At 49.9% G+C, this 21731-nt stretch overlaps 1 protein-coding gene across 2 annotated transcripts in view; it reads right to left on the bottom strand.

The window, feature by feature from the left end:
* Positions 1 to 12624, bottom strand: part of PDZRN3 (PDZ domain containing ring finger 3) — a 369995-nt gene extending 357371 nt beyond the window's left edge. For both annotated transcript variants that reach the window (XM_063941027.1, XM_063941028.1), the window contains exon 1: positions 11640 to 12624. In XM_063941027.1, the coding sequence (XP_063797097.1) occupies positions 11640 to 12356 (717 nt within the window). In that variant the 5' untranslated portion in view covers positions 12357 to 12624. The remainder of the gene's footprint in view (positions 1 to 11639) is intronic.
* Positions 12625 to 21731: the final 9107 nt, after the last annotated feature.

Below are 21731 nucleotides of genomic sequence, written 5' to 3'. Positions count from 1 at the left end.
AGGAGGGGTACCTTGACTATCACCTGCTGAGAAAACAGCTTGTGAATGGCTTCCAATACCGTCGCCCTGTCTGAGGGAGACGTTGGCAAAGCAGACTTTAGGAACCGGCGAGGGTGAGACTTCTCGAATTCCAACCTGTAACCCTGAGATACTACCTGCAGGATCCAGGGGTCCACCTGTGAGCAAGCCCACTGCGCGCTGAAATTCTTGAGTCGACCCCCCACCGCTCCTGAGTCCGCTTGTAAAGCCCCAGCGTCATGCTGAGGGCTTTGCAGAACCCGCGGAGGGCTTCTGTTCCTGGGAAGGGGCTGCTTGCTGCCCTCTCTTACCCTTTCCTCTGCCTCGGGGCAGATATGACTGTCCTTTTGCCCGCTTGTTCTTATAGGACCGAAAGGACTGCGGTTGAAAAGACGGTGTCTTTTTCTGTTGGGAGGGGGTCTGAGGTAAAAAGGTGGATTTCCCGGCAGTTGCCGTGGCCACCAAATCCGATAGACCGACGCCAAATAATTCCTCCCCTTTATACGGCAATACTTCCATATGCCGTTTGGAATCCGCATCACCTGACCACTGTCGTGTCCATAAACTTCTTCTGGCAGATATGGACATCGCACTTACTCTCGATACCAGAGTGCAAATATCCCTCTGAGCATCTCGCATATAAAGAAAAGCATCCTTTAATTGCTCTAAAGTCTGTAAAATACTGTCCCTATCCAGGGTATCAATATTTTCAGTCAGGGAATCCGACCAGACCACTCCAGCACTGCACATCCAGGCTGAGGCGATGGCTGGTCGCAGTATAACACCAGTATGTGTGTATATACTTTTTAGAGTAGTTTCCAGCCTCCTATCAGCTGGATCCTTGAGGGCGGCCGTATCAGGAGACGGTAACGCCACTTGTTTTGATAAGCGTGTGAGCGCCTTATCCACCTTAGGGGGTGTTTCCCAGCGCGCCCTAACCTCTGGCGGGAAAGGGTATAATTCCAATAACTTTTTAGAAATTAGCCCTTTTCTATCTGGGTTAACCCACGCTTCATCACATACATCATTCAATTCCTCTGATTCAGGAAAAACTACAGGTAGTTTTTTCACCCCCCACATAATACCCCTTTTTGTGGTACTTGTAGTATCAGAGATATGCAAAGTCTCCTTCATTGCCGTGATCATATAACGTGTGGCCCTACTGGAAAATACGTTTGTTTCTTCACCGTCGACACTAGATTCAGTGTCCGTGTCTGGGTCTGTATCGACCGACTGAGGTAAAGGGCGTTTTACAGCCCCTGACGGTGTCTGAGACGCCTGGGCAGGTACCAACTGGTTTGACGGCCGTCTCATGTCGTCAACTGATTTTTGTAATGTGCTGACATTATCACGTAATTCCATAAACAAAGCCATCCATTCCGGTGTCGACTCCCTAGGGGGTGACATCACCATTACCGACAATTGCTCCGCCTCCACACCAACATCGTCCTCATACATGTCGACACACACGTACCGACACACAGCAGACACACAGGGAATGCTCTATTGAAGACAGGACCCCACTAGCCCTTTGGGGAGACAGAGGGAGAGTTTGCCAGCACACACCCAAGCGCTATAATATATATGGGAACAACCCTATATAAGTGTTGTATCCTTATAGCAGCTTAAATATATTAATATCGCCAAAAAAAGTGCCCCCCCTCTCTGTTTTACCCTGTTTCTGTAGTGCAGTGCAGGGGAGAGTCCTGGGAGCCTTCCTCACAGCGGAGCTGAGCAGGAAAATGGCGCTGTGTGCTGAGGAGAATAAGCCCCGCCCCCTATTTCGGCGGGCTCTTCTCCGGAATCTGTGAGATCTGGCAGGGGTTAAATACATCCATATAGCCTCAAAGGGCTATATGTGATGTATTTTTAGCCATAAAAAGGTATTATATATTGCTGCCCAGGGCGCCCCCACAACGCCCTGCACCCTCCGTGACCGCTGTGTGAAGTGTGCTGACAACAATGGCGCACAGCTGCAGTGCTGTGCGCTACCTCAGGAAGACTGAAGAGTCTTCTGCCGCCTGCTTCTGGACCTCTTCCATCTTCGGCATCTGCAAGGGGGGTCGGCGGCGCGGCTCCGGGACGAACCCCAGGGTGAGACCTGTGTTCCGACTCCCTCTGGAGCTAATGGTGTCCAGTAGCCTAAGAAGCCAATCCATCCTGCACGCAGGTGAGTTCACTTCTCTCCCCTAAGTCCCTCGATGCAGTGAGCCTGTTGCCAGCAGGACTCACTGAAAATAAAAAACCTAAAAACTTTTTCTAAGCAGCTCTTTAGGAGAGCCACCTAGATTGCACCCTGCTCGGACGGGCACAAAAACCTAACTGAGGCTTGGAGGAGGGTCATAGGGGGGAGGAGCCAGTGCACACCACCTGATCCTAAAGCTTTATTTTTGTGCCCTGTCTCCTGCGGAGCCGCTAATCCCCATGGTCCTGACGGAGTCCCCAGCATCCACTAGGACGTTAGAGAAAAATTGCTAGATAAACGGTATATCAATTATAGTAGACCTGTCAGCAGCAAAGCATGTGTTTCTGTTTTATGTAAAATAATGAAAATGCTGCACAACCCCCACATTAGAGGGCGCCGGAAAAGTTAAGTACTGAACGCTATGTTTCTGAAACCACCTGTACACCATGCTCAGTATCCGTTTTAGTAGCCTTCGCTTTTTAACGTATGTATAATCCTTCTTAGTCTCCTTACTTTCCTGCTTGCATTGCTTTTATCAGCGCTGTGCAACCGGCGTACTGGAGGTCACATGTGACCATCAAAGGCTTGTTCAGAAGCTACCATGCCTGACAGCTCTACAGACTGCTCTGAATGACGTCATTTGTCCTTCAAGTAATACTAAAGTCCCATACACACTTTACGATAAAATGAGCGACGTCGCTCATTTTCCGCCTCCCTGAGCGACGTCGCTCATTTTATCGGCAAGTGTGTATGCTGCCAGCGACGACTGATGCGCGGTCCCGCAGGTCGCCAACGATCGACGCTGTCGGTAGTGCATGCATGCAGGATCTGGACTGTCGTCCATAACCTGCATGCAGGGCTGGCGGAGGCATGACGTCACTGAGCGATATGAGCGGTCATATCGCTCAGTGTGTACAGTCGGCAGCCGACCGGCCGGCCCGGAAGGGGGAAACATTAGACGACGATGCTCACAGAGCGACGATGTCTAATGTGTACGGACCTTAAGGGGCCTATACAAATGCGATTATTAATAAATAAGTCCCACAGAGAGAAGTGACTTACAATCATTGGGCTAGATGCATCATTGCTTGGAAAGTGATAAAAAGGAGAGTGAAAAAGCCCCAGCCAATCAGCTCCTAACTGCCATGTCACATGCTGTGTTTGAAAAATGTCAGTTAGGATCTGATTGGCTGGCACTTTTTCACTCTCCATTTTATCACTTTCCAAGCGATGATGCATCTAGCCCACTGTCTCCTAAATGCAAATGAGGGACAATCGGAAACAGCAGCATGGCAGTAGTTTAAAAGAAAAATGAGTCAGCCACTTCCACTACAGAGGGTGAAACTAAAGTAATAACTCGATGCTGTTTGCAACATACAAACACTCTTCTAGACCAAGCGCTGGCAGCTCATTTTTAAGTGATCGATTTTTTTTTGCAGCACCAACAGTATAGTGGCGTAAGCGACCATCGCTAGTTGGCAAATACAGTATAGAAGGGAAAATACCCACCGTGCTAGTCACTTAAGCAGCTGGTAGGGGGAGTCAGCCCCAATATAGCAATAGGCTATAACACCAGCGTGGTGTTGCTTTCCTAGTAAATGTTGGACGAATACAATATGGATAGTATTAGTGACATTTATTAAAATGATGAATAATGTTAAAAGGTAACATCAAATAAGACAATGTAATCTTGGACACGCATAAATAGTAGCTGGATCCTGGACTTTATACTATGGACTAAAGGGTCTATTCATGAAGCAGTGAAAACAGTGGAGAAGTGAGCCAGTGGAGAAGTTGCCCATGGCAACCAATCAGCTGCTCCGTACAGTTGTATAGTATGCAAATTATAAATGTTACTTCAATGCTGATTGGTTGCCATGGGCAACTTCTCCACTGGCTCACTTCTCTCCACTTTTCACTGCTTCATGAATTGACGCTATATCACTAATGATAAATCACTATATAGCATGCTGTATGGAGTAATAGGCCCTACACACTGGGCGATATGACTGAAAGATATGAACGATCTCGTTCATTAATGAACGAGATACCGTTCATATCTTTCAGTGTGGAGGCACCAGCGATGAATGATGCGCGGCCCCGCACTCGTTCATCGCTGGTGCCCCGTTGCTTGTACATGCAGGCCAATATGGACGATGCTGTTTCTTGCACACAGCGCTAAAATGTCTAGTTACAGCACTGTAGTCACCATGCCGGAGTTCACGTTCCCGGTGGTCAGGATCCTAGCGCAGGAATCCCGACATCTGATAGAATGCCAGTGCCAGAATCCCGACCAATATGCAGGGGATGGTTAGGATGTGGGCAAGGAGGGTTATGCTGCATTCAGATCGCAAATGCCGGATCCTACCCGGTAAGAGAAACGTGTACTTACCGGGTGGGATCCGGCATTTGCGCTCCGTTGCTGGCTTTCCGACCCGGCAATATACCGGGTCGGTTGCCATAGCAGCGGAGGGCGCAGCAGCAGCAGGGGCGGGGGTGGCGCCGGGAGATGAGCTCATCTCCTGCGCCGCCTCTCCCTATGCTGTGAATGGGAGCCGTGTCGCATCGGAACGGCTCCCATTCACACTGCGCCTGACCCGGTAATCAACCCGGTAATAACCCTTTTTTTTTACCGGGTTGAATTACCGGGTCAGGCGACCCGCTAATTCTGAAAAGGACCTTTCACATCGCACACTGACCCGTTTCGACACGGCAATATGCCGTGTCGATACCGGGTTTTTAGTGCGATGTGAAAGGGGTATTAGAGTTAGGCTATGGGAGGGGAGGTTTAGGATTAGGGTTCCTATAGTACAGAGCCCCTGTCGGGATTGAGAACAGTAGGGATACCGGGGTCGGTATTTTCACTGTCTTGGCTGCCAACCAGAGTCAGAGCTTTGCTGCATCACATGCAGTACCGGCAATCAGGCTGGTAACTGAGGGGCAGCACAACTGAAGGGGGGCACAGGGAATCTGTATTCAAGGTTCATTTGAGTACAACTGAGTTTTTGGGTGGGGGTGTTTGAAACATTTTTATTCATGTCCCATTTGCTAACATTTATAATTGCAGCTCTGTGGGCAGAGGAAGTATAATGGAAAAGGGGGTCTGTGATGTGGTTGAGGGAAGGGAATGCAATTAAATGCATGGGGGTGCAGAGGGATTTAGATAGTGCATGAGTGGGGTAAGAGGGCTTGGAATCGCTGGGAAGAGATTAAAGAGACCGTTAGGTCCAGAAATAGGTCTCTATGATGTTTGCAAGTATGTACAGTATATCACAATGTTTTCTTTTGGTTCAGTATGTGAGTCTAAGTGCATAACTGGCAGATTTAGTACTCGAGATGTAGGAAATACATTGGTGTAAAACAGGTGGCCTGTAGATTCTTTCCTAATCATGTTTGGGGAGTCTTGGGACCTCCTTTCATAGAATCTGTATGTGTATAAGTTTTTTTATTTGTATTATTATAATAATTAATTAATATTATTATTATTATTATTACTGTTGCAGTGACTAAATTCAATACTTGTCAGATCTTTATTCTATAAGGTGGTAATACTATAAAGAGAAGTCCATTGTAACCCCCCGACCAGTGGGCCTTTTGGCAAGTTCTCTGAAAAAATAATGAATTTGAGAGGGGCGCAGTTAAGAGTTTAACGCTTCTGGTCCCAGCTGGACGCGACATCTGATGGAAATGATTGGCTGCTGCCCACCTTAGAATAACTGCTAAAGTAAGAAGTGTTGTGTTTGGCACATGAACTTCGAACAGGACAAAATAAAGATGAATTTCATGTCCACGGGAAATCTAGATTTTTCTCCCTTGGACAGGAACAATGTGGCAGTGTATAACACCAGAAGGCTTTACGCTGGGTAACGGTGCTGCGCACACGGAGATACTGAATGCTTATACAGTTCCATAATACATAAGCAAGGCCATGCTACACGAATGGTAATGTACAAAAACTATTCCCACAGGGACGCATCCAAGGAGCTATAACCATAGGGGCGCATCCAATGCGCTATTTCCATAGGAGTGCATCAGATGTGCTATTTCCATATGGGCGAACCCAGTGTGCTACTTTCCATAGTGGCTAATCCAATGCGCTACTTCCATGGAGGCTCATCCGATGCGCTACTTCCGCAGGGATGCATCCAATGCGCTATTTTTTAATAGGGGCACATCTGATGCACTATTTCCACAGGAGTGCATCTGGTGCGCTATTTCCATAGGGACGTACCTGATGCGCTATTTCCATAGGGACGTACCTGATGCGCTATTTCCATAGGGACGTACCTGATGCGCTATTTCCATAGGAACGAACCTGATGCAGTATTTCCATAGTGACGTACCAGATGCGCTATTTCCATAGTGACGTATCCGATGCAGTATTTCCATAGTGACGTACCTGATGCAGTATTTCCATAGTGACGTACCTGATGCAGTATTTCCATAGTGACGTACCCGATGCTGTATTTCCATAGTGACGTATCTGATGCGCTATTTCCATAGTGACGTATCTGATGCGCTATTTCCATAGTGACGTATCTGATGCGCTATTTCCATAGTGACGTATCTGATGCGCTATTTCCATAGTGACGTCCATAGGGACGTATCTGATGCACTTTTTCCATAGTGACGTATCTGATGCACTATTTCCATAGTGACGTATCTGATGCGCTATTTCCATAGTGACGTATCTGATGCACTATCTCCATAGGGACGTATCTGATGCACTATTTCCATAGTGACGTATCTGATGCGCTATTTCCATAGTGACGTATCTGATGCGCTATTTCCATAGTGACGTATCTGATGCGTTTTCCATAGTGATGTATCTGATGCGCTATTTCCATAGGGACGTATCTGATGCGCTATTTCCATAGGGACGTATCTGATGCACTTTTTCCATAGTGACGTATCTGATGCGCTATTTGTTTAGTGACGTATCTGATGCACTATTTCCATAGACGTACTGTAGCTCATGTACTATTTCTATAGGAATGCATCTGAATTACTTTTTCCCCAGGGAATCCTATTTTCATTTTACTTTAGAAAACATAAAAGGATTGTGCACATAGGGGTCAATTCTATTCGGCAACTAAAGAATAGCGCCGGGAATTAGCTCCCGACGCTATTCAATTCAGCTAAAGTTAAGTCGCGATGTTCCGTTCTCGCCGACTTAACAGGTAGTTTTGTCGGGAGAACGGGCATTCTCCGACTTAACTACCCGGCGCGAGGCTGATTCCCGACAGAATCAGCCTCGCGCCGGCCGCGAGGCAGCACTTTTGTCGGGTTTCTTCTCTCATCCCCCGGGGATGAGAGAAGAATTCCCGACAATTGCGGGCAACTAGTAGCAGAATTGAATAGCGTTGGGAGCTAATTCCCGGCGCTATTCTTTAGTTGCCGAATAGAATTGACCCCATAGACACAAATTTCTGGTGAGCACCAATTGTTAGGAGAAAGAGCCCTGATCGTACAGTTACGGTGTATTCAATACACACTGCCCATCTTATAGCCTTCAATGCCAAGGATCAGCCACCCGTCACCCTGTGCTTCAAAGTTGCAGCGCCTCCTCCTATCCATCTTGGGTGGTGGACGGTATAAGGTAACAACGATTGGGCTATGGTACATGAATGGAAAATCATATTGCAATGTACATAAACTATTTCCATGAGGGTGCTCAGCAAAGACACCTTGATCTACAACATATGTAAAGTAGTTGCGTTTTGCTGGGACGGAGGGTTTGTCCACTTTGAAAAATATATATATACATCTCAAGGTATTGATTTATTTCAATGAATATGGGTGCATATGACCATTACGGCACATTATATGGCATTCTGACAATCCACAACTTAAGACTAATCTTCCAATCCAGTGGATTGCGTAAACTCCCATGTGGCTGGCACTTCCTCAGTGCAGCCCTTTAATCACAGGGATCATGATGCTTCTTATCGAACACAACTAGACCAATCAGGAGCTAAATAGCAACTTGGTCTGGGCGTCCACCTCTCCCTGCTACTCTGACATCACCAGGAGTACTGCGCTCACACTGGAGACTTAGAATACAGCGGTCATTGGGATTACACAGCTCACTAACAAAGTGTACCCGCCCCACTTGGTGAACCCCAACCCACCAGTGCTATATTATATTACATGGCTTCAAACATATTAATAACATACTAATAAATAACATAATTGCTGACCAAGCTCACTTTGTTGCTTTCCAATGGAATCCCGTGCGTTAACCCTTTACATGCCAGAAGGCAGGGTAAAATTGCAGGGCTATAGAGAGGTTATAAATGTCACAGCAGGCGCTAGTACTGTCATTTCTTCCTGACAGGCTATAAAACAATGAGAAACATGGCTCTATTTTTTTTATCGGAACATAGCGTTCTTATTTGGAGAAAAACTAATTAAAAAAATTATTTATTAAAAAAATATATAAATAACAGAAATACTAATTACAATTATTTAACAAGATCTACCTCTCAGGCTTTTTTTTTAACGGTATGATTGGGGGGGGGGGGGGGGGGGGCTGGAAGTAATAAAACAAAGTTTTGGACTGGTTTAAACTTGAATCAAATACAAAAACAAAACAAAACAAAAAAGAATTCAAAAACTTTTTCAGCTTCTCAGACTTTAAATAACTCCTGGATGGAAGCGAGGCTGAGAGGAGACTTCTGTTACTCAATCAGATAGATTGCAGGGACTGGTGGGGGCTGCATCATGTTACTCAGCAATGTAGGACATTGTCTTCTGGCAGCAGAGGTGTTAATTTTCCCTGCATTTTGTGCTGTTATTATAAGCGTGGCCTTTGACATTACTTTATAAAGCAGACATTGTCTCCTTGGAGCAGCTAAAGCAACTTGTTGTAAATATTTTTTCCCTTTTCCAAGACCCCACTGCCTGGCTGAGCCTCCAGCTGACAGACATGTCTGGGGGCAATGTGTTCTAAAATAATTCCAACCACTTCACAAAATTTATGGGCAGGATGAAAAAGAGGCATTATATAATAAAATACATGTAGATGAGGCTAGACAGTCACTAATGCAGGGGAAGGGACGATAAGCAAGCGATTTAATAATTGTGCAAGGGTGGCTAACATTGGCTGACTATTGTGCGTTAACTGTGGACGTGTAGGTTTAACAGATAGTGGTTGTGGTTTGCACACTTCAGAACCTAATGTACCTTAACTTTTTGGGGTTTCTCTAAGCCTTGCAAGAGTCATGAATTTGATTTTAGCAAGCCATAATTTTGGTCGATGACATCTTTCCATCTGCCCTAAAGGTTTTACTGCTAGAGACTTAACCACTTCACTCCTAGGAGATCTCATGATACAAATAAATGTATATATATGAATTTCCTTCGGATCTGACGTTTGTTATATGATCCCACCTTTCTTTGGACATACTGTTGGGATTGGGATATGTATAGTAGAGCTTTGAAACAACACTTTCTTTTAACCCCATTCCTGCTGTGCAAACTGGTGACATCTCATCACAAGTTGACACAACACAGCTGTGTGCCACAATTAATGACCTGGAAAGTGCGCCGGACCTAAACGAGGGTCTATTTTGTTGTGCTTTTGGAGCAAACAATTCACAATGTCAGTGTTATGTCTCATATATACTGTATATAACAAGATAACAAGACTTCTAAAGGGTATTTCTGGGCTGTTATCCTGCTGCTGATAAATGATGCTGATTAAGCTAGAAACAGTTTTGTGTCCAAACTTCGGATGTTTCTCCTTCACGTCACAAAGAATATATACCTCCACGCTACAGTGCAGATTGGCTGCCTGGTTATGCTGGTGCTTGCAGTTCCACAAAAGCTAGTGAGGTACACATGACACGTGTCCACTCTAAAAGTGGTTTTATTCTAAACCAACAACACATCAACAATACCATGGTAGGACTCACAGCTCCTATCACCACCATCCATGCACCCACCACAGGAGACTGAACACAAGCTGGCCAATGCAAAATGGGCATGGGGGGCAATAGGTATACGTATCATTACCCGGACTCATGCCCAGCTGCAAACCTCATCCTGTACTGGGAAGAAGGGATCCCAAAACAAGGAGACTGCCAGGTTGCCCCTAGAAGGGAATAGTGAAGGTCACCATGCAAGTTCAGGCAGCTCTACAGTCACGTAAGGCTGCAGTAATAATCCAGACAGCCAAAAGATTAACTCCACAATGTTGACTGTCATGTCAACATGGTTAAAATGCCGACATGCCACATGTCAACACCTGTACAGTGTCACACAGATAGAATGCTGAAAACAGAAATGTAAGGGTTAGGGTTAAAATTGGGTGTCAGCATTATGTAGCTGTCCACATACTGGCTGCTGACATGTTGAACATGTTGTGTGTCAATATCATCCTGTACCTGTTGACATCAAGGTGTCTATATAATGACTGTCGACATTGCAATTGCCGGCAAACATAAAGAACCCATTCACGCTGACCCCTCTGAATTCATGAAGAAGAGGGGGGTTATTTGAAAGCGATGGGCGAGACGTGCTGCCCCGGAACGGCATATCGCACCCACCGGCATCACCAATTTTCCCTGGCACCCCATAAAGCTTGCGATGTCGCCACTACCATAACTGGCCGATATGTGCGCAGTCGGGCAACTCTGCAACAAATTCCCTCTATAGTGCATGGGACTGCAACCCCCAGCCAGGGCTCCAGCAGGACATGCTGAGACTTGTAGTCCCATGACAGCTGACAGGAGGCTACAACCCCCAGCCAGGGCTCCAGCAGGACATGCTGAGACTTGTAGTCCCATGACAGCTGACAGGAGGCTACAACCCCCAGCCAGGGATCCAGCAGAGCGTGCTGAGATTTGTAGTCCCATGACTGCTGATGACAGGAGGCTACAACCCGCAGCCAGGGCTGTAGCAGGGCGTGCTGAGACTTGTAGTCCTATGACGGCTGATGACAGGAAGTTACAACCCCCAGCCAGGGCTCCAGCAGGACATGCTGAGACTTGTAGTCCTATGACAGCTGATGACAGGAAGTTACAACCCCCAGCCAGGGCTCCAGCAGGACATGCTGAGACTTGTAGTCCCATGACAGCTGGTGACAGGAGGCTACAACCACAAGCCAGGGCTCCAGCAGGACATGCTGAGACTTGTAGTCCCATGACAGCGGATGACAGGAGGCTACAACTGCCAGCCAGGGCTGCAGCTGGGCTTGCTGGGGCTTGTAGTGCCATGACAGCTGGTGACAGGAAGCTACAAACCCCAGCCAGGGCTCCAGCAGGGCGTGCTGAGACTTGTAGTCCCATGACAGCTGATGACAGGAGGCTACAACCCCCAGCCAGGGCTACAGCAGGACTTGTAGTGCCGTGACAGCTGATGACAAGAGGCTACAACCCCCAGAAGGGCTTGCTGAGACTTACAGTGCCCTGACAGCTGATGAGAGGAGTCTTACCTTGCCGGGGGCAGCGGCCACAGCCCGGGTGAGGGACTCCAGCCTGGCGCTGTACTCCGTGAACTTCTTCTGGTAGCGCAGCGCCGTCATCTGCAGCTCGTTCTGCACGGCGGAGAGCCGGGACACCAGCGACTTCTCCCGGCGGCCGGCCCGCAGCGCCCTCTTCTTCAGCTCCGTCTCCAGCCCGGAGACCTTCGCCTGCAGCAGCCCGTTGTGCCCCTGCAGCGCCCGCAGGCAGCAGTGCTCGCCCAGGCTCTGCTCCCGGCAGGTCAGCGTCAGCCCGCAGCCCCCCTGGCAGATGCCCGCCGGCCGGTGCTCGCACTGTTCCCGCATGTGGGCGTCCATGTCCCGCAGGTTGAGCACTTCGCTGCAGCCGCGGTGTCGGCACCGGGCCGGCGAGTAGTCGCACATGTCGACGTGCTCCGCCAGGCTCTGCAGGCTCAGCACCTTGTCGCAGCCCCGGGCGCGGTGCTCGCAGCGGATCTCCAGCTTCAGGATCAGGCTCCTCAGGGGCAGCACGTGGTGGAGCTCCTTGGCGGAGAGCCTGCGGCAGCGTACCGGGCAGCTCCCCTGCTGCACCACCCAGGGCAGGACGCAGCCGGCGCAGAAGACGTGGCCGCAGGGGGTGCTCAGCGGGTCCTCCAGCACTCGGTGGCACAGGCTGCACTGGAAGTCCGGGTCCACCTCCCCGCAGAAGCGCTCTAGCTCGTAGCCCATGGTGCCCGCTCCTTGCTGGGCACTGGGATATCCCAGACTGGCTGCTGCTGCTGCTGCTGCTGACTGACAGACACTCCTCCACTCCCGGCGGCGGCGTCAGGGGGGCCTCCAACACATGGACTAGAGGCTGGGACTCCGTCCAGCCGGGGAGAGGAGGGGCTGCCTGCTGCTGGGGGAACCAGGGACTCAGCTTAGTCAGCAGCAGCAGCACAGTATATGTCAGGCAGGAGAAGCTCTGCAGCTTGCAGCACGGGCTGAGCAACTTGTTGCGCTCTCTCCTACCGGTCAGCAGCAGCAGCAGCACAGTATTTGTCAGGGAGGAGAAGATCTGCAGGCTGCAGCACGGACACAGCAACTTGTTGCGCTCTCTCCTGTTCAGCAGCAGCACAGAATGTGTCAGGCAGGAGAAGCTCTGCAGGCTGCAGCACGGGCAGAGCAACTTGTTGCAATCTCTCTCCTCCTAGTCAGCAGCAGCACACAGTATGTGTCAGGCAGGAGAAGCTCTGCAGGCTGCAGCGCAGGCAGAGCAACTTGTTGCACTCTCTCCTGGTCAGCAGCAGCACAGTATGTGTCAGGCAGGAGAAGCTCTGCAGGCTGCAGCACGGGCAGAGCAACTTGTTGCACTCTCTTCTCTTGGTCTCAGCTGCAGCAGACTGGGTGCAGCCCCATTCTTTCCCACATGTCAGCCCTCTCCTAGCACTGTGTGGGACAGTAGGGTGCTGTAGTGACTGTGGGATGCAGTAGCGGATCTTGCCACGGGCAAGCAGGACTTTTGCCCGGGGCGCCGGCTTCCGGAGGGCGCCGCACCAGGGCAAGATCCGCTGCTGCTGTGTGCCCCCCGCTGCCCCCCTGCTGCCGCTGGGAAGGGAAACTAGACGCGTACGCGTCTAGTTTCGCTTCGTAGAGAGGTCCTTTACTGTGCGGTGCGCGATGACGTCATCGCGCACCGCAGAGCAAAGGTCCTCTCCACGAAGGGAACTAGACACTACGCGCGTCTAGTTCCCTTCGTGGAGAGGACCTTTGCTGTGCGGTGCGCGATGACGTCATTGCGCACCGCACATCATTTCAGTCTGTACAAGGGGCGTAAATGACCACGCCCCCTGTACGAAGCCACGCCCCCTAATGCCACCAGGGGCGCCAGAAGCCCCGGAACCGGCCCTGGTGGGATGGTTGTGTTCGCTTTGCGACGACAACGCCTATTTTTACCTCATGCTCTGAGGTGTTAGTGTATTCTTTATTTGTTATAGCATTTATCAATGTTTCACGTTTTCACTATTGTACAGCTTAGTGACCTAGAAAAGGACTGAGGTATGTATGATCTCGATCTGACATCAGGGAAAGGAATAATAAAGGAAAAAACAGACGCTTGCAGTGTGCAGGCTCCTCATGTCCAAAAGGGATGCGGTTATGTGACCGACGCCGGCATCCCGAACACTGATTAGTCCGCCGGTTGGCATGCCGACCAACAGGGACTATTCCCACTCGTGGGTGTCCACGACACCCATAGAGTAGAAATAGAACCTGTGGCGAGCCCGCTGCGTAGCAAGCTCAGCGAGCCCGCAAGGGGCTTCATTGCGCTCGCCACCCCCCCCTGCCGGCCAACTGACAGATGGGATCCTGGCGTCGGTATGGTGACTGGCGGTCTCCCAACTGCTGGTCACCCGATACCAACCCATCCAAAATGACTATACAGTATGAGTGGAATTTGGTGTTCCGGTCACGCTTTTGCGGAACTTGACTCTGCCCAATTTATATGTACAACAGAACCCGACTTAAAGTGACTGCTCTGTGGAGAAACCTAATTGAGGGAGAGATTGTAACGGGATGTGGTGCAGGTGAGACTGTTTATACCACGTATACCCCTTATCCCCATCAATTTTTCTTTTCAGTCCAAGGGCGGGATTTACTATAAGCAATCGCCGCCTACCGCAGCGATACTAATCGCATATGTACTAACATATGCGATTAGTATCGCAATGCGGTATAGGAGGCCCCCCGCGATGATGTCTGCGGGGGTCTCCGTCACCTCCCAGACTCGGGAGGTGACGTGGGCAGGGAGTCCCCGGGCTCCTCCTCCTCCCCCCTGCAGCCGGAAGGAGACAAGGCTGTGATGCGGGGGAGAAGGAGGAGGGGGGCCGCACCAGCAGGCAGCAGCAGCTCAGGTATGCCGGGGGGAGGGGGGGGGAGGGGGGGGGGTCGTCGTGAGCGGGGCGGGGCGGCAGCGGGATGCGGCGTGGGGTGGCGGTAAGAATCCCATAGGCTTCTATAGGGTATCGCCATAAAAAGATGGCGATACCCTATGAGGCGAAAACGCGGCGGTCGGGAGTTAGTACATATAAAAATGCGGTAAAACGGGGGTTTTACCGCATTTTCCCTTTAGTAAATCCCGCCCCAAGCCCCTGCAGTTCCTGTAAGCATCTGCTTCACTATGATGATCAAAAGTCAAAGGGGCAAACACTCAGGGCTGCAGACGGAGATCTTAGGACCAGCTGCTACAAGCATGGCAGAGGCGTCACTGTCACTGGTGACACCCGGAGAGGAGGGGAGGAGGTAATGCAGTGTGCAGCAGCAAAAAGGGGGCATTGCCTCGTGGGTAGGGGCGTGGCCTCCTGGCCCGAATCTCCTTTTTATCGCTCCAGGTGTCCCGGCTCCTGCACAGTGACAGGAGCTGGGTGCTGCATGTAATATCACAGTGCAACACCCGGCTCCTGTCACTGAATAGGAGCCGTCACATTGGTGTCACCCCTTGGCGGGTGACACTCGGGTGCAGGCCGCACCCCCGTTGTGACGCCACTGACCCATCGGTCACTTGAATGAAGAGCGTCTCTGCCCAGGCGGGCACATGCGCCTAGACAGAGACGCTCAGAATAGGAAGCATCTCTGTGCACTCCTGGCGTGACTAGGCGGACGGATCGCCTAGTCACGCCGGGAGTGCACGTTTGCGATGGAGCCGCTGTAGATAAGAGCGGCTCCATCTCTATTGTGATCCAACCTAAATCAGGCCCTATGTGTACAAATTAAAATAGACATTACAATATCAAATGCCACTAAGCGAGAAAACTGCGGGCAGACGCAAGTAATAAAAATATTTGTAATAGTTTTTTATAATAAGTGAAATCACATTTCCCTTAGGTCAGTCATGTAAAAGACAACAAGGGCCTCAAACCAGAAATAACCAGTCTGGGTCGGTCTGGTGGGGTGTGTGAGGTCATGCTGTGATGTCATAATGGCAACTGCCTATATCAGGGCTGTGCTGTCTCTCGCATATGCCTCCAGAGGCCTGGCACGGCATAGCACACTGGCAGAAGGTTAGTGCCTGGACAAAGATAAGGGCAGCTTAGTTCGAATCGTCGGCCGACTTTTAGCATGACTACTATAATATATGACTTATGACCTTGGGGATAGCATAGTATTGGATAAAAACAAATCTCACACCTACTGTTTCAGTGCCATTACTTAACAACCACAAGCTGCTGCAAATGGGTCATTAGAGATATTTGAAGAGCGCTGTCTAGATGGGCCTATAATGTTCCTCTTTAAATCCTGTATGTGTAGCCGCACCTATGACATCTCCTTGGATCTCCTGCAGGTCAGGACCTACCCCCCCCCTCCCCCCCCCCCGTCCCCCCCCAACGGTCCGGACACGCCTGTGTTGTCCAGACTGCCCCCCTCCAACCCGTGACCCGCCTCTGCCTGTCTAGCACCCTGAGCGAAAACATGTAAAAGCGCCCCCCCCCCTTATGCGCGCGCCGAAGGCGCGCGCTCCAGCAAAAGTGGGCGTGGGCTCTTGGAAAGTGGGCGTGGCCTCATGACTTCATATTATTAGGCTATAAATAAATATGTTTTCACACCTTCTCTACGCACACAATTAGCAGCCTTACACATAGGAGGGCAAAATGACGTACATACTGTAATGCTTGGTGCTCATCTACGTACATGGTAAAGCATGGACAGTGCGCGCCAAAGGCGCGCAGCAAAAATTTAGGGGCGTTGCTTCGTGGGGAAGGTGCGTGGCCACATAAGTGGCAATTCGCATTACACCACACAGTAGTGCAGTTAATACACACTGCACCAGGTAGAACCTCCTAGACACTTTGCGCCAGGCAGAGCACGTTAGACACTTTGCGCCAGGCAGAGCACGTTAGACACTTTGCGCCAGGCAGAGCACGTTAGACACTTTGCGCCAGGCAGAGCACGTTAGACACTTTGCGCCAGGCAGAGCACGTTAGACACTTTGCGCCAGGCAGAGCACGTTAGACACATTGCCTAGCCACAGACGCCTAGCGGGAACACTACATGATATGCTCCCCAGCCGTGCCAGCTACACATGACATACACATGACATGCCCCCCAGCAATGCCAGATACATAAATGGCCACACAGTGCCAGATATGTAGATACAGAAAAGCCCCCACAATGCTAGATAAATGCCCCCACAGTGCTAGATAAATGCCCCCACAGTGCCAGATAAATGTCCCCACAGTGCGCCCCACAGTGCCAGATAAATGTCCTCAGTGCCAGATAAATGCCCCACAGTGCCAGATAAATGCCCCCACAGTGCGCCCCACAGTGCCAGATAAATGTCCCCACAGTGCACCCCACAGTGCCAGATAAATGTCCCCACAGTGCCAGATAAATGCCCCCATAGTGCTAGAAAAATGTCCCCACAGTGCCAGATAAATGCCCCCACAGTGCCAGATAAATGCCCCCACAGTGCCAGATAAATGTCCCCAGTGCCAGATAAATGTCCCCAGTGCCAGATAAATGCCCCCAGTGCCAGATAAATACCCCACACTGCCAGATAAATGTCCCCACAGTGCCAGATAAATGTCCCCAGTGCCAGATAAATGCCCCAGTGCCAGATAAATGCCCCCAGTGCCAGATAAATACCCCACACTGCCAGATAAATGTCCCCACAGTGCCAGATAAATGCCCCCACAGTGCCAGATATGCCCCTAGTGCCAGATACACCATGCCCCACAGTGCCAGATATGCCCCCAGTGCCAGATACATCTGCCCCACAGTGCCAGATACACATGCCCCAGTGTCAGATATGCCCCACAGTGCCAGATACACCATGCCCCACAGTGCCAGATATGCCCCCAGTGCCAGATACACCATGCCCCCCAGTGCCAGATACACATGCCACACAGTCTCAGATATGCCCAAAGTGCCAAATATGTCCCAAGTGCCAGATACCCCCCCCCCCCCACCCCCCCATGCTCACCGCGCTGCTGCCGATGGTTCGCTTGGGCGGGAAGGAGGAAGAAGCGGAGGCGGCTGCTGCTCCTGCTGTGTGAGGACGGGGTGCCTCCGGCGGGTGGGCGCACAGTTTCACACTATAAACTCAGCGCGCGCTATGCGCGCTGTGCGGCGCCAGGGCTGCTGGCTGAGAGTGGGACCAGGAGGCAGGCCGGGGACGGAGGCACACAGGACCAGGCTCCAGGCTCCAATATAGCGGTGACAGCGCGCGGCGCCCATTAAGGGTGGCGCCCTGCGCGGCCGCTCTATTGGAACATGCCTGGAGCCGGCCCTGCCTGTCAGGCAGAGGTGATCGAAGCCCAGAGATGCTGTTAGCATCTCACTGGGCTCCCGGGGGTGAGCACAATAGGGATTCAGACTGCGATCGTCCAGTCTGAATTAGGCCCCTAGTTCTGCAGCTTACACAGTAAGTAAAATGCTCTAACTCTATAATTGCTTTTAGATAATTTTCTCCTTTATAACAATTTTAAAGTGAGCTGAGGGGAAAATAACAAGAGTGTCCAGTTACATTTAGAAATAATTTACAAAAAACAAAAAAAATCTGACCAAAAAATAAAAAATTATAATAATTCTCCAACACTCCGACGATGGTAAGCTCATATTGTGAATTGCATAAAATATTTATATGAATCCCACATAATCACTGTTACACACTGGTTCTCACTGAGCGGAGCTTGAGGCGAGAGAGGTGTCATTCGGCTGCCCAGCTGATGAGGTATCCGTTCAGATGGTCGACCATGTTATGGTCGACAGTCATTAGGTCGACCACTATTGGTCGACATTGACATGGTCGACGTGGACACATGGTCGACACATGAAAACGGTCGACACATGAAAAGGTCGACGTGAGTTTTTTAACTTTTTTTTCCTTTTGGGGAACTTTTCCATACTTTACGATCCACGTGGACTACGATTGGAACGGTAATCTGTGCCGAGCGAAGCGGTAGCGGAGCGAAGGCACCATGCCCGAAGCATGGTGAGCGAAGCGAGCCATGCGAGGGGATGCGGTGCACTAATTGGGGTTCCCAGTCACTTTACGCAAAAAACGACACCAAAAAAAGTTTAAAAACTCATGTCGACCGTTTCATGTGTCGACCTTTCATGTGTCGACCATGTGTCATGTCGACCATGTCAATGTCGACCAATATTGGTTGACCTAATGACTGTCGACCATAACATGGTCGACCATTCATACCTGAACCGCTGATGAGTGTATGCAACAGGTAGCAGTGCAGGATCACTGGAAGTGTTGTGGATCTCTGATAATCTCAGGTCTCTGAGGAGTTAAGTGAAAAATGACTGTCTCCCACTGTGATGCTATAAGACATTGTCAAGATGGCGCCGCACTTATGTGCAGTATTTAGATCAGCAGCCATCTTGTACAGGGAGCGAAACCTCCTTGGAGGAACAGTATGGAATCTGCACAGTAGCACTCTCCCCTTTCAACACCTTTTACATACAAATAGGATAATAATGATAAAACTCCCACATAGTCATCTAAATGGAATGTAGTCACCATCCCGGCGGTCAGCATACAGCCGCCGGGATCCCGGCCACCAGAATGTCGGCAGGGGGTCGAGGACTATTCCCACATATGTGTAGTTTACTGAATACAAGGACTTACATCCTTATAGGAACTGAGATCTAAGGCGTGTATTGCATGTAGTAATAAAAAATAAAAGTTTATTTTATGGCAGTAGTTTCCAATATGGGGGTCGTGACATCATGGGGTGCCTCAGGAAAGGGGGGGAGGGTTAGGGGGGCCTTGCAGTTGTGCCGTAGTATGGTGGTCCAGGACTTCATTTTATATTTTGTTCTGAATTTCTCAATAAGAAACTTTGACCTAAGGGTGCCGTGAAACAAATTCTGATACTCTAGGGAGTCATGGTTCAAAAAAGTTTCTGAACCACTGTTTTGTTGCAACAATTCACTGGCATGTAGACTTACTTTTGGGACAGAAGAACCTGCCATTGCTGTGAGCTTGTGAAACAGATTGTAACCAGGGCAGCCAAGAACGGGTGAAGGGGGCGTGGCGAAATGGCAGGAGGATTGGCAGGGCCTCCTAAAGACTGGGCAGGACATTCAGCATGCGAAAGAAAGGATTGCAGATTCGCACACCCAACCTGAATAACCCCCCAAGTCCCGCCCAGCATTGTGATCGCAATCTATTTACAATCGCATCGCTGAACAGGGAATAGCAGGTGCCCCCCATGTATGCAGCCGCACCGCCACCATTTTCTTTATCGGAACGGCTGTGTGTGCCCCAAAAATGGTCTGGCCACCGTTGAGGAGGGCAAATGTTCAACGCTGCACCGTGAGTGACCCCCAGCACCGAGAAAGCGATTCTTCCGGAGAGGGGGTCTTTAGGAGGCGCTGCCATTCCTTCTGCCATTTCGCCATGCTCCCTTCACCCATTCTTGGCTGCCCTGGTTACAATCTGTTGCACAAGCTCACAGCAATGGTAGGTTCTTCTGTCACAAAAGTAAGTCTACATGCCAGTGAATTGTTGCAACAAAACATGCTCAAAAGAGATTTTGTTTTGTTTTTATTAAAGCAGGCAAACAGTAACAGAAGCAGCAGACATTTCAGGCTAAAAGACCCCCTTGTTCAAGTGCAGAATAATGTCTGTATTTATACATTGTACCTGGCAGTGCTTAAAGTGGTCTCGGAGTGGTGGTGGAACTCATTCCCCACCCCTACCCCCACATTAAGCAGAGCCAGGACCAGTGCAAGGGATTAGGCACCCCCCTAGTTGCAAAACAAAAAGGGTGTGGTCTCACAAGGATGGGTGTGGTCACACAATAGTACCCCCAATTCAGATTATTATTATTATTATTATTATTATTATTATTATTATTATTATTATTACATTTTATTTATAAGACGCCACAAGTGTTTCACAGCACCGTACAAAGGACAGTACAGGCAGACAAAACTTAGCATTACAGTAAATAAATAACAGTAATAGAGTACAGGTAACAAAGAGCACCACAATGCTCAAAACATAATACAGCTAAGATGTAAGTAGCGAGGGAGTAATCATCGTGCTACTTGGGGCTGGCGGCCATAGATAGAGCTGAGCCATTACCAGCAGGAGAAAAAGCGGGTAAAGATGGTTGCTGAGTAGGAGAGAGCTGCGAGTGAAATGTGTCGAGCAGAGGGCTTTGACAACAAGAGGAAAGAGGGCCCTGCTCTAAAGAGCTAACAATCTAGTGGGAAGGGGCGACAGACAGATGACATGAGGTGCAAGCAAGCGGGAGGTAGCCTGATGTCAGTATGTAAGCAAAGCTGAGATGTTCAAGGCATGAGGCAGGGGGATGGAGGAGCTGCCTCAGGACTAGGTTATGCATCGGAAGGGTACACTTTGATGGTCGTGGAGAGTCTAATGCAGTGGAGAAGCGCGTTCCACTGAAGGGGTGCAGCACGGGCAAAATCTTGAACTCGAGCATGGGAAGCAGTGACCAGGGCAGAGGAGAGGCAAGGATTCTGTAGGGGAATGGGAGCCAGTGCAGATTTTGACAAAGGGGAATGGCAGATGTGGAGTGGCGGGGGAGGAAGATAAGCCTGGCTGCGGGGTTGAGGACAGATTGGAGGGGAGCAAGATGGAAGCAAGTGAGGCCAGTGAGGAGAACATTGCAGTAGTTGAGTTGTGAGATGACCAGTGAGTGGATGATAAGTTTAGTTGCACTCTGGGAGAGAAATGGCCTGATGCGAGCAATGTTGCGTAGCTGGAACCAACGGGATTGTGCCAGAGCTTGGATGTGGGGTGCAAAGGAGAGGGAGGAGTCAAGAGTGACGCACAAGCAGTGGAGTTGGTGAACAGGGGAGATGGCAGTGTTGTCAACAGTTATAGAGATATTGGTAGGGGGTATTACTCTGGCTAGGGGAAAGATAATGAGTTCAGTTTTGTCCATGTTGAGCTTCAGAGAGTGCTCAGCCATCCAGGAGGAGATGGTGGGGAGGCAGCTGGAAACCTGAGAGAGGACAGAGGGGGAAAGAACAGGAAAGGAGAGGTAGAGTTGTGTGTCATCAGCATAAATGAGTTAATGAGCGCACCCAGGGAAGAGGTGTACAGGGAGAACAGAAGGGAGACTAGGACAGAACCCTGAGGGA

Source organism: Pseudophryne corroboree, chromosome 9 (genome assembly GCF_028390025.1).
Source record: "Pseudophryne corroboree isolate aPseCor3 chromosome 9, aPseCor3.hap2, whole genome shotgun sequence".
Classification (NCBI taxonomy): domain Eukaryota; kingdom Metazoa; phylum Chordata; class Amphibia; order Anura; family Myobatrachidae; genus Pseudophryne; species Pseudophryne corroboree.
The sequence above is the reverse complement of the archived record's forward strand: the minus strand, read 5'-3'. Positions and strand labels throughout refer to the sequence as shown.